This window comes from Suricata suricatta, chromosome 12 (assembly GCF_006229205.1).
Source record: "Suricata suricatta isolate VVHF042 chromosome 12, meerkat_22Aug2017_6uvM2_HiC, whole genome shotgun sequence".
Classification (NCBI taxonomy): domain Eukaryota; kingdom Metazoa; phylum Chordata; class Mammalia; order Carnivora; family Herpestidae; genus Suricata; species Suricata suricatta.
In genome coordinates this window covers 82,183,819-82,197,376 of record NC_043711.1, presented here as the reverse complement: position 1 = coordinate 82,197,376, position 13,558 = coordinate 82,183,819, and the positions used below count along the sequence as shown (strand labels likewise).

General features: G+C 48.6%; 1 protein-coding gene across 4 annotated transcripts in view; it reads right to left on the bottom strand.

Annotated features, from left to right (window-relative positions):
- ZNF341 (zinc finger protein 341) overlaps nucleotides 1-13,558 on the bottom strand; it is a 46,188-nt gene that overhangs the window by 18,697 nt on the left and 13,933 nt on the right. For 3 of the 4 annotated variants that reach the window (XM_029917279.1, XM_029917280.1, XM_029917281.1), the window contains 5 exons: nucleotides 12,421-12,672; nucleotides 8,391-8,586; nucleotides 6,966-7,056; nucleotides 4,845-5,038; nucleotides 3,165-3,355 (listed from right to left, as the gene is read on the bottom strand). In XM_029917279.1, the coding sequence (XP_029773139.1) occupies nucleotides 3,165-3,355; nucleotides 4,845-5,038; nucleotides 6,966-7,056; nucleotides 8,391-8,586; nucleotides 12,421-12,672 (924 nt within the window). Of the gene's footprint in view, nucleotides 1-3,164; nucleotides 3,356-4,844; nucleotides 5,039-6,965; nucleotides 7,057-7,692; nucleotides 7,834-8,390; nucleotides 8,587-12,420; nucleotides 12,673-13,558 lie in introns of all 4 variants that reach the window. The other variant, XM_029917278.1, reaches the window with a different exon arrangement.

The window sequence follows — 13,558 nt, the reverse complement described above, 5'->3', positions numbered from 1 at the left end:
AAAATACAACTGTTAAAAATTGTGTTTTTTAAAAATAGTAACATGAGAAAACTCTCAGAACATAAAATTAGGTTAAAAAATAGAAAGCCCAAATCGCAAGAGAATTTATGCTTATTAAAAAAAGAAATCTCAGGGGGCCTGCTTGGCTCAGTCAGTTGAGTGAGCATCTGACTTTGGCTCAGGTCATGATCTCATGGTTCATGAGTTTGAGTCCCGCGTCTGGCTTGGTGCTGTGCCGGGAGCCAAAGAAAGAGTTAAAGAACTCTGGTGGAAAAGTTAAAACAGTATTGACTAACTCTGGTGGAATGTTACAGCTAAATAAGCAGCAAGCAGGTTGTAAATCGCTGTTAGTTCCTGAAGAGTTGTAAACACCTGTTGGTCCCAGGAAGATTACCATCTGTCAACATTTGTTAACAGGTCCCTGGTACTGTGTGCCCCACATTCTTTCCCCCTTTCCCACTTTTTTCTTTCCCCCTGGTTGTGTATATAAACAACCCCCTTTTGAATAAACGTTGGAGCTTGATCAGATCTCTGTCTTGCTCCCATTCTTTGTGTCTCTTGTCTCATCCATTCACCCGTTCCCTCCTCCAAGGTTCCCTGTTGAAGGACCCCGTGGGCCGGGGCAGTGCTGGCTTTGAGTTGAGCCTAGAGCCTGCTTCGGATTCTCTGTCCATTCCCCACTCCTGCCCCTCCCTTGTGCTCTCTCTCTCACTCTCAAAAATAAATAAATGCTAAGAAAAATTTTTTTATTCTCAAAAGGCCCTGTATGGTTGATTCCATTTGTACAACATTCTCAAAATGGCAAACTTACAAAGACGGAGAACTGATTTGTGATTTCCAGAAGCTAAAGAAATTAGGGAAGAGGAGAGTAGGTGTAACTAGCGAGGGCGACACACGGGAGGTCTTTGCGGTGATGGGATGGTTCTGCGCCGTGACAGCAACGGTGGCCACACAAACCTGCAAACCTGCACACGCGGTCAAAGGAGGCAGGACCACACACACGCTGCATGCCAGGTCAGCTGCCCACTTTATTTTTTTTTTTATTTTTGAGAGACATAGAGAGACAGCGTGAGCAGGGGAGGGTCAGAGAGAGAGGGAGGTACAGAATCTGAAGCAGGCTCCAGGCTCTGAGCGAGCTGTCAGCACAGAGCCCGATGTGGGGCTCGAACCCATGAACCGTGAGATCATGACCTGAGCCGAAGTCGGATGCTTAACTGAGCCACCCAGGCGCCCCACCTTCCCACTTTAAAAAACATGCTGTCGTTGTATAAGATGTAACCACCGAGGAAAACTGACTGAAGGGTATAAGGGAGCCTCTCAGTACTGTCTTTGCAAATTCCTATGAATCTATTCTTCCAAAAGAAAAAGCTTTAAAAAAAACTATCAGAAAAAAAGCACAATTCAAAATTATGTGTGTATATCAATCCCAATTATGATAATAAAAATACCCCAGGAGCTCCACAAAATACGCTGGGTTTTGTGCTACGCTCGGAATGGTGCAGTGTATGGGGTTTGGCTGTGAACCCTGACGCTGTCACTTCCCGGCAGCGCAACTCCGGATGGGTCATTTCACCTCTGGGCCTCAGCTTCTTCACTCGGATATACTGCAAATGCCTAACCCTAAGGTTGTTATGAAGATTAAATAAAATATTGAATGTAAAGCATTATTTAGCAGGGTACCCAGCATATAATAAATGCATCCTTAAACCTATACATTCTTTAGATTTTTCTGAATTTTCTAATTCTACATTGAGTACATGAAACTTTTATAAGAAGAAAAAAATAACAATAAAACTTATTTTAAAAAACAAAGACATGGGGCGCCTAGGTGGCTCAGTCATTTGAGAGTCCGACTTGGGCTCAGGTCATGATCTCATGGTTCGTGGGTTCGAGCCCCGTATCGGGCTCTGTGCTGACAGCTCAGAGCCTGGAGCCTGCTTCGGATTCTGTGTCTCCCCCTCTTTCTGTCTGTCCCCTGCTCATGCTGTCTCTCTCTCTCAAAAAAAATTAATTAATTAAAAAATAAATTAAAATAAATAAAAAAAACAAAGACTGGAATATAATAACATACCATATAATCCAGCAATTCTACACCTAGGTTTATACCCAAGAGAACTGAAAATGTATGTTCAGACAAAAGCTTGTACCCGAATGTCCATGGCGGCATTAGTCATAATAGTCAAAAAGCAGAAACAACCCAAATGTCCATAAACTAATGAAAGGATAAAGAAAATGTGCTATGTCCATATAATAGAATATTATCCTACCATAAAAATGAAGTACCAAAACATGCTAATACATGGGTGAACCTTAAAAACATGATCTCAAAAAGCCAAATACTATGTGATTCCATTTATATTAAATGTCCAGAATAGGTAAATCCATAGAGACAAAAAATAGTGTTAGTGGTTAGCCAGGGACTGGAGAAAGGGGGGAGTGGCGATTAATGGGTACAGGACTTCTTTTGGGGATGATGAAAATATTCTGGAATTAGATAGTGGTGATAGATGCACACATTTATTAACATACTGAAAACCACTGAAGTGTACACTTCAAAAAGGGTGAATTTCGGGGGGTCTGGGTGCCTCAGTCTGTTAAGCGTCTGACTTTGGCTCAGGTCATGATCTCATGGCTTATGGGTTTGACCTCGTGTTGGGCTCTGTGCTGACAGCTCAGAGCCTGAAGCCTGCTTCAGATTCTGTGTCTCCCTCGCTCTCTGCTCCTCCCCCACTCACACTCTGTCTCTCTCTCAAATATAAATAAACATTAAAAAAAATTTTTTTAAAGGGTGAATTTTGTGGTATACGGATTACATGTTTAATTTAAAAAAAAAAAAAAAAAGACTGTGGTCCTAAATCCCCATGAGTAGGTTTTTAGACATTAAAATTTCTTGGGGTATTACCAATTTTGCTCATGTCCAATTCCTACATTATATGACCCTTAGTAAGAGGTGGGCTTCCTTGCCTAGCACCACAGTAGCCCAGTGAGCTAGACCCACCCAGAGACTTCGGGAAGCTTGGCTTGCCTATCACGGTGGTTGGATGGTAGCTCACTGGAACTGAGGCCCGCTCTCGTCCCTCTGTGGGTAGTGTTCAAGACCCCAGCAGCAGCCAGGGCTCATGACTTGGGTGCCTGCGGCCTCCTGCTGCCCGCCACTCACCTACCTGTTCGTTCTTATGCTGGGTCATGTGGGACTTGAGTTGGAAGTAGGTGCTGAACTTGCTGGGGCAGAACTGGCACAGGTAGGAGCTGTCGATGAGGACCACCTGCTTGGCCTCCAGCTTGTCCCCCTCATCCTCGCCGGCCGTGGGCAAGGCCTGGGGCTGCGAGGCACTTGACAGGGTCTGGCCCAACCCTGTGGAGAAAACCAGGGAAGAAGTCACTAAGAAGGGCAGAGGGAGATCAGGACAGAGAGCCGTCACATTCAGGAAGGGTCCAAAGAGCACCTCCTGCATTTCTGGGCTCACCCTGCCACCTCCCACGTGCCTGGCATTGGACACTCTACTCAAGGCACTACACTCACGCTTGGCTTTGTGCGCTGGTACAGCCATTCCAGATGCTCAGCTCCTGAGTACTTACATCCCCATCAGTAAACAGCTATTACCTCGAATCGCCCCTCGCTGGCCTTTCCCCAGGCCTCTCCATGGTTGTTAAAAATCCCGAACACCATTCCTAGATGGAAACCTCATGCCTCCCCAGCTCCTGGTTCCAAATATAATCATTTGTTTAGTTGCACTTCCTTCACTTTCCCTGAGGACAGGGACCTCTGACCGCACCTCTATAGAGGCACACAGTAGGCCTCCATAAATATTTGCTATATGGCTGAATCCTTGGTGCTAGGCACTGTAGGAATTTTGGGCAGGAGGGGGTTGCGGAAGAAACAGCTTCTTTTCCACGGAGCTCCCCAAAAACGCACAGGGCACAGAGAATGGCTAAACACACAGTAGGGCTAATTCCAACAGGAAGGCCAAACAAAAGCAGCCATATGCCATGAGTGCAGCTAAACACCCCCTTCATTAGGTGACACGTGGTGGGCATTGCTCACCGGTGGGACTATCCAGGAAGGCTTAGGCCCTGGCCCTACACTGTCCAAAACGGTGGCCATGAGCCACATGTGGTGACTGAGGACTCGAAATGTGGCCCATCCATATCCAGATATGCTGTAAACATAAATACACTCTGGATTTTGAAAACTTAGTATAAAAAGAAGGATATAAAATGTTTCATTAATAATTTCTTTATATTACATGCTTAAATGATAAATATATTGTGTTAAATAAAACATTAAAATTAACTTTACTTTTAATTGTTTTTATGTAATTACTAGAACATTTTAAATTGTATATGTTGTTCATGTGACGTTTTCATTAACAGCACTTCTCCAGGCCTAGTAGGTCCTCAACACCCCTACAGAACAGGAATTAAACCCGTGTCAGGGACAAATCATTAGCTCAGGGGTCAGGGGCGGCCCAGATGAGACTCCTACAAAGTATAAGGGCCTTGGAGACCCTCTGCCCATGGAAGTCCAGTGGGTTTCAATTTCAAGGCTCTGATAGTGACTGCCTAGAGCAATACTGAAAGCAGATTCCGAGGCAGGACGCAGGCTCAGCAGGAGACAGGTGACTGATTAGTGTTGTCTACCATGGGTACAGTTCTCAGAGTAAATGCCACACATGCTGTATATTTGTCATCCCTCCTTTCATGCGAGGGCCCATTTTATAGATAAAGTAGACTGAAGCCCAGAGAGGTCCAGGAGATTGCCCGAGGTCGCACAGCTAGGACCGACACCCACGAAGCTTCCAGGGACAGGTATGGGAACACCGGCATCCCCCACTTCCACCCACCTGTGCTCTCCTCGTCCTCCTGCCTGCTGGGGTTGAGGGCCATGACCTGCACAGTTACAGAGTTGCGAGAGACAGAGCCACCGCTACGCCCTGGGGGCCACACCTTATGAGTCTGCATGTGTTTCTTGACATTAGACTTCTGGGCAAAGGCACGGCCACATGCAATGCACTGGAAGGGCTTCTCACCGGTGTGGCTGTAGGGAACAAAGCCTGTCAGCACCTTATGCAGGAACCGGGATGTGACCTCAACACAGCAGCTCACAGCCCCCAACAAGGCCCACACAGCATATCCAGAGGCCGTCGGCCGTCATTCTTGACACCGGGAGGCCAAGGCCTCTTGCTGAGGCAGGCAGACCAGAGACAGAAAGATCTCAGGCTCTTGGTGGCAATCCTCTTACTGAATCAACCGGCGCTGGAGCTGACCTTCTCTATGTCCATCTCAGATTGTGAGAGAAAACATCCCCTAACTGGGTAAGCCCATCCAAATAGGGATTTATGGTTATTATCATTTAAATATTTATTTTTGAGAGAGAGAGAGAGAGAGCAGGGGAGGGGCAGGGAGAGATGGGGACAGAGGATCTGAAGCAGACTCTGTGCTGACAGCAGAGAGCCCATTCAGGGTTTGAACTCACCAACTGTGAGATCATGACCTGAGCCGAAGTCAGATGCTTAACCAACTGAGCCCCCCAGGCGCCCCTAAATAAGGATTTATTAGTTGAAAGAGAAATAGCATAGTCACAGCACAGCATTCGCATTATTATTTAGTATTTTCCTTTAAATCAAGCCACTTTTTTAAAACTTAAAATGATTTAAAAATTAAGCTTCCTGTTGTTATTGTATTTGGAAAACCACTTGTCATAAATACAAAGTTACCAAAAAGTGCAATAATTTATAAACCAGTATTATTAAGATCTAAAGCTGCATTGCCCAGTACGGTTACCATAAGCCACAAAGGACAATTTAAATTTAAAAGGAAAACAGCCACTTCTTAGCCATCTTGGACTCATTTCAAGTGCTCAGTAGCCATATGTGGTTAGTGGCTGCCCTACTGGGGACAGTGCCAATTTGGGCCTTTCCGTCACTGCAGAAAGTTCTATTGCACAGCACTAGTGTAGACAAGTGGGCCTCAATTGAGTTTGATTTTGCCCTTCAGAGGACATTTGGAAATGTCTGGAGACATGTCAGGTTGTCACAGGTGAGGCGTGAGGGGTGTCACTGGCATCTAATTCACGTAAGAGGTCAGGGATAGGGATATAGCTAAATGCTCTCCCAGCACAGGTTAGCCCCTCACAGAAAGAAATGACGTGATGTAAAACGTCAAAGTGCCACGGCTGAGAAAGCCTGGTCTAGTGAGAAGCTGCTGCCTGCCGCGACGGGCATCTGCGCTGTGCACGTGCACACACGTCCACGTGCTCTCTCCTGCTCTCTCTCTTTGCTGTAAAGGATGAGCAAGCACAGGAGACGCCTTCAAGACAGCCTAGCACAGGACTGAGGCTTTCTCCTTTGACTCTCTGAAAAGAAATCGAAAAGTGAATAACTGGATAATTTTCTATATCCTTCAGAACTTAACACCATCTCCACAAACCACTTAAAACCATCTCGGGTACCCACGCATCCCGTTCTGTGGGAAACACTGAATAAGTCCACCCCTTCACTTCACAGATGGAAACACCAAGGCCCAGAGGGGCTCCCTGTGTGTTCCTGGGACAGGAGGAATCACGGTTAGTCCTGGGTGAGCAGAACTTGTAGTCTTGTTTGCAGAGCATGGCAGCCCTCAAGGTCGGTCCTTTCTGCAGAGGTGAGGACCGAGGCACCCCTCAACACCTGCGAAGGCCCTATAAGTTGAAATACATTTCGCCCTCCCCTCGCCCTGCTCGGACCTTCCCCACCAGAGCACACAGGCCCTACGGCTTTGACAGAACCCTCTTGCTGCTCCTGACAGAAGAGGGAACATGTCCTGACTTGGACCAATGGTCTGAGAGCCACAGCAGGATGGCTGGGGCCTTGGTCGCCACCCTGGCAAGGGGCCTGGGCAGGGAGCCTTGCTTCTGCTGTGGACGCCTCCCCAACCCCGGCCAGGGCTGCCGCGGAGCCGCCTGCCCCACCACACCCAGCTGGTACCTGCGGATGTGCTGCTGCAGGTCGAAGTTTTTGGTGAATGACTTGTCACAGTATGAGCACTTGAGTTTCTGAGCCTTTGGCTTCCCCGCAGCTGAAAAACAAGGTAGGGGTGGGGGGGATGGTGAGGCTGGGGGTACAACTGAGGGCAACAAGAGCAGCCTCCTGACACTCTACCCCTAGGACCTGGGGCCAGAAAGCCCAGACTCTGGGAGGTCCGTACCCAGGGATGCAGGGGAAGGAGCACAGGTGAGCCTCTTACAGTGCCTGGAGGAAGAGAGCCCAGGACGTGCTCTGGCTGGAAGAGAGAACAACCCCCCGAAAGCCTCCCCTCGGCCCTAGGATAGAATCCACCCTCTCTGCTGGAGCTTACAAGGCTGCGCGTCCTCTGCTTTGGGCCAACCTCACCGTTCTCTCCATCCAGCTGCGGCGGACTCCTAACCTTGAGAAACCTCAAGCATGGTCCCACCTCAGGGCTTCTGCACCTGCTATTCCCCCTTGCCTGGTGGGCTCACCCCTCAGATATCCACAAAGCTGCTTCCGTCTCATCCCTAGACGGATAGGTAGCACCATTTCCTAGTCTCTCCCCAGGATTCTTAGTCATAGTACCTGGTCAATCTCCTGCCTGGAGCAACCCACAAACCGTTATTCTGCTTTCCCTGTCTGTCTCTTCCATGAACTGTAACAGAAGGCAGAGAAATCATGAACCACGATGCTGGGCCCTCAGTACCTGACGCTGAGCCTGGCACACAGATATTTGGGAAAGGAAGGATGGAGGTAGTTGACTGGAAAGCCCCGGAAACATTCTTGATTTCTGTGTCCTCTCTCTCCACCACCGTCTGACACTGCCTCCGTTCCATTGCTAGCATCTCTGAAGGGACGACAGACATTGCTGACATCCACTTCCCGCTTCTTTCTCATAAATCCCCTGCATAATGGGAACATCCATGTTGCTAGCTAAAAGAGACACTTCAGCTTCCTTTGCAGCTAGACGGGTTATGTGACTAAGTTGTGACCCACGAGACATAGACAAAAGCATCATGCAGAAATTCTGGAAGCTGGGAGATGTCCCTTTTATCCTTCTTAATGCCTGGAATGTGAAATTGAGGACTGGCACTCCAGCAGCCATATAGGTGATGCGGTACCCTGATAACAGACGCTCTGCTCCAGGGACAGCAGAGCAGAAAGACAGAAATGTGGGGGCCTGATGACCATATAGGCACACAACTTCCAGACTTCCTGCCACTGGTCTCATTTTGCACAGAAGGAAAAAAAAATTCTATCATTTTAAAGTTACTCTAATTTTGGATTTTCCATTACATGCAACCCAACTCAATCCTAACCATCATAAAAAGCAAGGCCAGAACTAAGCAGCCTATGGGCAGGGCAATGCTGAGGAAAGATGCCCATGGCAGGCTGTGGGCCCACCTTCTGGTAGTCCACTGGCACCCTTGGCCCGTCGGGTCTTCAGCGTTGGTGGGGAGTCAAAGGCGGACACCGTGCCCCCAGTGGTGCTGGTCATGGGGGCAGCAGGGCTTGGTCCTTTCGGTTTGAATCCCTGTTTGCCAGGGCTGTACACCGGAGGGGTGGGGTACACTGGAGCCTCCACACACTGGTTCGGCACCTAGGAGGACAGCACCGTTAGGGAGAGAAGACTCGGAAGGATGGAGAAGCGCTGTGCCAGCCAGGGGGATGCTCACTGCAGCCCTGGCTAATCTCGGCCACTTCCCGCCTACGTCACCATCCCAACCCCTTAACAACTTCACGGAGCCGGTAGGCTAGAAGCAGCATTAGGACCAGGCCGTCTGGGTTCAAATGCTGACTCTGCCTCTTATTATCTAAGTGACCTTGGGCAAGTCTTTGAACGTCTCTGTCTCGGTTTGACATCTGTAAAATGGGGATAATCAGAGTGTTTCTCTCACTGGGTTGTTGTGAGGTTAAATGAGTTAACATGTAAAGAGCTTAGAACGGTGCCTGACATATAGTAAAGACTCCATAAACATTAGTTGCTCTTATTGCCATTATTACTGTTAGTAGCAGTAGTTTGTTAGCACAGAAGAACCAGGAAGTCAGGAGGTCTGTGCCCCCATCAGCAACCCCCCCTCCCTAGAACTGACCCTGCCTGACGCCATACCAGCCAGCAGCTCTCAGCTGAGAGCTGACACTGAAGCCACAGAAAATCCATTCATCCCAAATAAATTCTGAGCCGCTCAAACCTAGTTAACACTGAGCTTACACCACGACACTGGGGCGCTGTGAAGAATTCTTAATTCAGTGATGTACTCCTCACGCATCAGTTTTTCCAGGCTGGCCTATCCAAAAATTCACTCCCTATCCTTCTCTGCTTTATTTTCCTCTGTAGATTTATCAGCAATACATTATGTATGTTACTTACTTATCTTATCTATATATCTGCCTAGTTCCGTGAAGGCAGGGACTTTTGGTCTACTTTTGTTTACTGCTCTATCCCCAAGCCTGGAGTTGGCACAAAGTAGGCATTCAACCAACATTTCTGGATCAATGAATTCATGCATGCATTATAATATAATGATATATAAGAAATGCATACTTGTTCATTCAGATGACCAAAATATACTTGTCAGATATATTTGGTCTTCATTCAGGTCCTGGAAATGTTTCAAAATCATAAAAGTGAAATAGATGTCTTCTTTTTTTTTTTAATGTTACTACTAATTAAAGTGGTGTTTTGTTTGTTTGTTTTTTTTTTTAACAAAAGTGACTTTTGGTTCTGACTCAAGGGCAGGGGTGGGGGGGCAGGGGCTGGCTGCCAAGAGGACCAACCATGTGACTGATGGGTTGAAACGTTCAGTCCCAAACCCCAACCTCAGGGGAGTGAGGAAGGGCTGGATGTTGAATCAGCCAATAGCCAATGACTTAACCAAGATTACGTATTGAAGCCTCCATAAGAGCCTCGAAGGACTGGGTTTGGACATTTTCCAGGATGAACATAGGGAAATGCGGGGTGAGCGGCACAACCGGAGAGGGCACAGGAGGTCCACGCCCCTTTCCCCACACCTCACCTTATGCATCTCTTCATTGGGCTGTTGATTCATTACCTTCAATTATATCCTTAAACTGATCAATGTAAATGTCCCCGAGTCCCAGGAGCTGCTCTAGCAAATTAACAGAACCTAAGGACGAGGCTGCTGGAAGCTGCAATCTGCAGGCTGCCTGTCAGAAGCACAGGTTGCTTGCAATGGGCCTGAAGTGGGGGTGAGGGCCATCTTGCAGGACTGAACCCTCAACCTATGGAATCTGCTGTGATCTCTGGGTAGATGGCATCAGAGTTGAGTCGAATTCTTAGACACTGCGCTGGTGTCTGAGAATTGCTTGGCATTGGCTGCGGGGGTGGAGGGGACCTCTACCCTGCATTGCAAATGGGTCCAGGAACCAAAAGAGATGGCATCAGTAGATATATGTATTGGGCATCTGATATGACACCAGTAGGTGCTTCTGCTGGCTCTTGTCTGTTGGCCCTTGGCACCATTCCTACGCCCTCCTGCACTCTACCCTGATGCACGCATTCCCAGACTTCCTTGCCAGCAAGGTTCTGAGCACAGATTAGGTTCTGCCCATGAGAAACACCTGTATAGGATTTGGAAGGCAGAGGGAAGTGGAAGCTGCTTTCCTCTGGCAGCCGTGATGGGAGACAGGAAGGTTTGCAGTCCTAAGCGTTGGAGGGGTTGGCTAAACTCTACATTCCCTTCCTCACCACCAGCCTCGAGGATGGCAGGGCAGCAACAGACTCCTACTGCTTCCCCCACCTCTGAGCGCAGCAGTAGCATCTTGGCCCTCTGGGCCAAGAGACAACTGTGAACCTGAAAACCAGTGGCACTTGCCCACTCTGCTTTTTGCTCCATCTAGCCCTTCTGAAGTCAGCTTTGTAAGCACCTGATTTCCTGTATTAAATCCCTCCGCCAGAAATACCTAGAGGGGTTCCTATTTTCCTGACCAATACTGCACTTAATAAATAGCTATCATATGGATAAATTCACCTAACTTTCAAGTCACTACTGAACAATTACGCAACTGTCACTGGGTTCACTTTCATGATCCTCAACAACTCTACAAGGGGAGTTCCCACTTTGGAGGAGAGGAGACCGAGGTCAGAGGGCCCTATTTCAGATTTTCAGATACCTACTACAGGTGTACCACAGGCCAGGTACTCTGTCAAATCAGAGAAGACTCAGGCTCTGCCCTCAAAGAGCACCGTCGTCTCCATGGAAGGCTCCTCCGGGGAGACTACCAGGCTTACCAGGCCACTATTAGTCTCTCAGTAGCTCACTGGCTTACACTCTTTATAACTCAACAAAAAGATGCTTGCTCTATTTTCTCAGGCTAGGGCGAATACCCTGCAGGCTCTCGTGGCATCATGTGGCTGGTGATGGAATTTTCCCACTGGTCTTGTTCTCTTCAGATATACATGCTCCCCAACATGGAATGTCTATACGGCCAGATTGTAAGGTGAGTCAGTGTTAATGTGACCTCTAGTGCAGGCAGGCTCTGTCAGAACCCTGTCCCTAGCACTGGTGTCTGGGAAGGTCCTGAACCTTAGCACCCTGAAATTATAGCTCAGAGCTCTCAGCAGGGAATCAGTGTGGTACATATGCTACACTGACTGCAGAATGGCCTCAATGCATTACCCCTCCCAGGACCCATGCCCTTTGCAGTGTGATTTTGCAGCTTTCCCCATCAAGATGTGACATCTATTTCCTTTTTGCTTAAATCTAAGCTGTCCTTGTGATCTGCTTTGACCACCAGATGGAACACTGTCACAAGCCTAAGCCTCAAAAGGCCTCCTCGAACATTTCCGCTTGTGTTACTGCACTCCCACCACTGCAGTGAGAACATGCCTGGCTGACCCGCGGACGCTAACAAGATGTGTTGGAGCAGAGCTGGGTCACCCAACTTGTCCCAGCCCAGGCCATCCTAGAGCAGCCGCCAGGTGCCATCTCCAGACACCTTGCAGAGCCCAGCCAAGATCAACAGAGTTGCCAAGCAAGCCACACAGACACAAGAACACTAAACATGGCTGGCCACCTACCACTGAGGTCCTGTGGATATTTCTTACTCGGCCATAACTAACTCATATATCTAGCTTGTTAAAAATGTCAGAGACATAGATCATTTCTTGGAATCCTCTCCCTAAAACACAGGTGGTCTGACTGTTCTGAAGACTCTCTGAGGGCAGCTTGTATTTCTGCTACACCCTCCACTTCAAACCACTTTCTTATGGTTCGCACTTTATGTTTGTGGGTATGATGGCTTGATGAAATTAAATGGCTCGATTCTCTCCCAGGATGTGACCTCTCCCTGATCTGGTTTTGTCTCGGGCGCAGTGTCTGGCACACAGCTGGTGCTCAGGAAAGGTTCAGGTTTTCCACGCTGACCATGACCAGTTTCTTCCCCTCTACCCCAAACCCCGACCTCTGCTCACCTCCAGGGGTGGGTAGGGCTGCATTCCCAATGCCTGGATCTCCACTGTGCCACTACCAGCCAGGGGTGCCGTGGCACTGTACACCTCCACCACGCCATTTCCGCCAGGGTTGGGACGCCCGGGGGGGCCCAGGCTTGGGGGTGGAGGTGGGGGAGGCTGGGGCGGTGGGGGTGGGGGCAGCGGTGGAGGGGGTGGCGGAGGCGGCGGAGGCTGGGTGAGGTAGCTAGGTGCAGAATGCATGTTCAGGCTGCTCTGAAATCAGAAGAGAAAATTAAAGTGTCACACCCTCTTGATGCTAGTTGTCTTGTTTATCAGCGAGGAAAGACATTTGTCTTGGCCAGCCATGTGGAAAGAAGAGCCTTTCATATGGCACCTCACACAGGGCTGGCAGGAGGCATGGAAACAGTCAAGGAAGAATACAGAGGAAGCATTAGCCGGGTGCCGTTACCCCTCTTCTCAATAAAAGTCCACAGAAATGGCCCAGCCCGTACAGGACTGGGTTCTGACAGCAGCCCTGCTGCTGCTGTTTGAGGAGGGTGTGCTTGAAGGACTGGCTCTTGAATGGCATCTGAGAACCTGTCTGTAGAAGGCTGCCTCTAACACTAAGGCTGTTTTTGCTCACCCAGGGCCCTGTCCACTCTGTAGCAGGTCACCTAGATTGTTGCACAGGCAGTGTGATCTATCTATGGTGATAGATCACACTCCTTTCCTTCTAGGAATGTGGACTTTTGGTCACGGTGGCACCTACATGGCCAGTCCCCAATAGAAGCCCAGGCCCCTTGAATCTCAGGTGTGCATCCTGGGCAGAAGCATGCACACACATTGCTGCTCTTCACTGCTGATGGAGAAAGTGTTTTGTGGGGCACCTGGCTGGCTCAGTTGGTGGGGGTGTGCAAGTCTTGATCTCAGGGTTGTGAGTTCGAGCCCCATATTGGGTGTGGAGATTACTAAGAAAGAAGTGTTTTGTGTAATCTCTCCCCATTTCCCCAAGAGGAAGATGAGCAGAGACCTATGCCTGGATTCCTCCAGATTCCAGCGGATGTCTTTTCCCCTTGCTGATCCTGCTGTGTATGCTTTGTCAGGAATAAACCATGAGTACAACCATCCCATATATATATATATATATATATATATATAT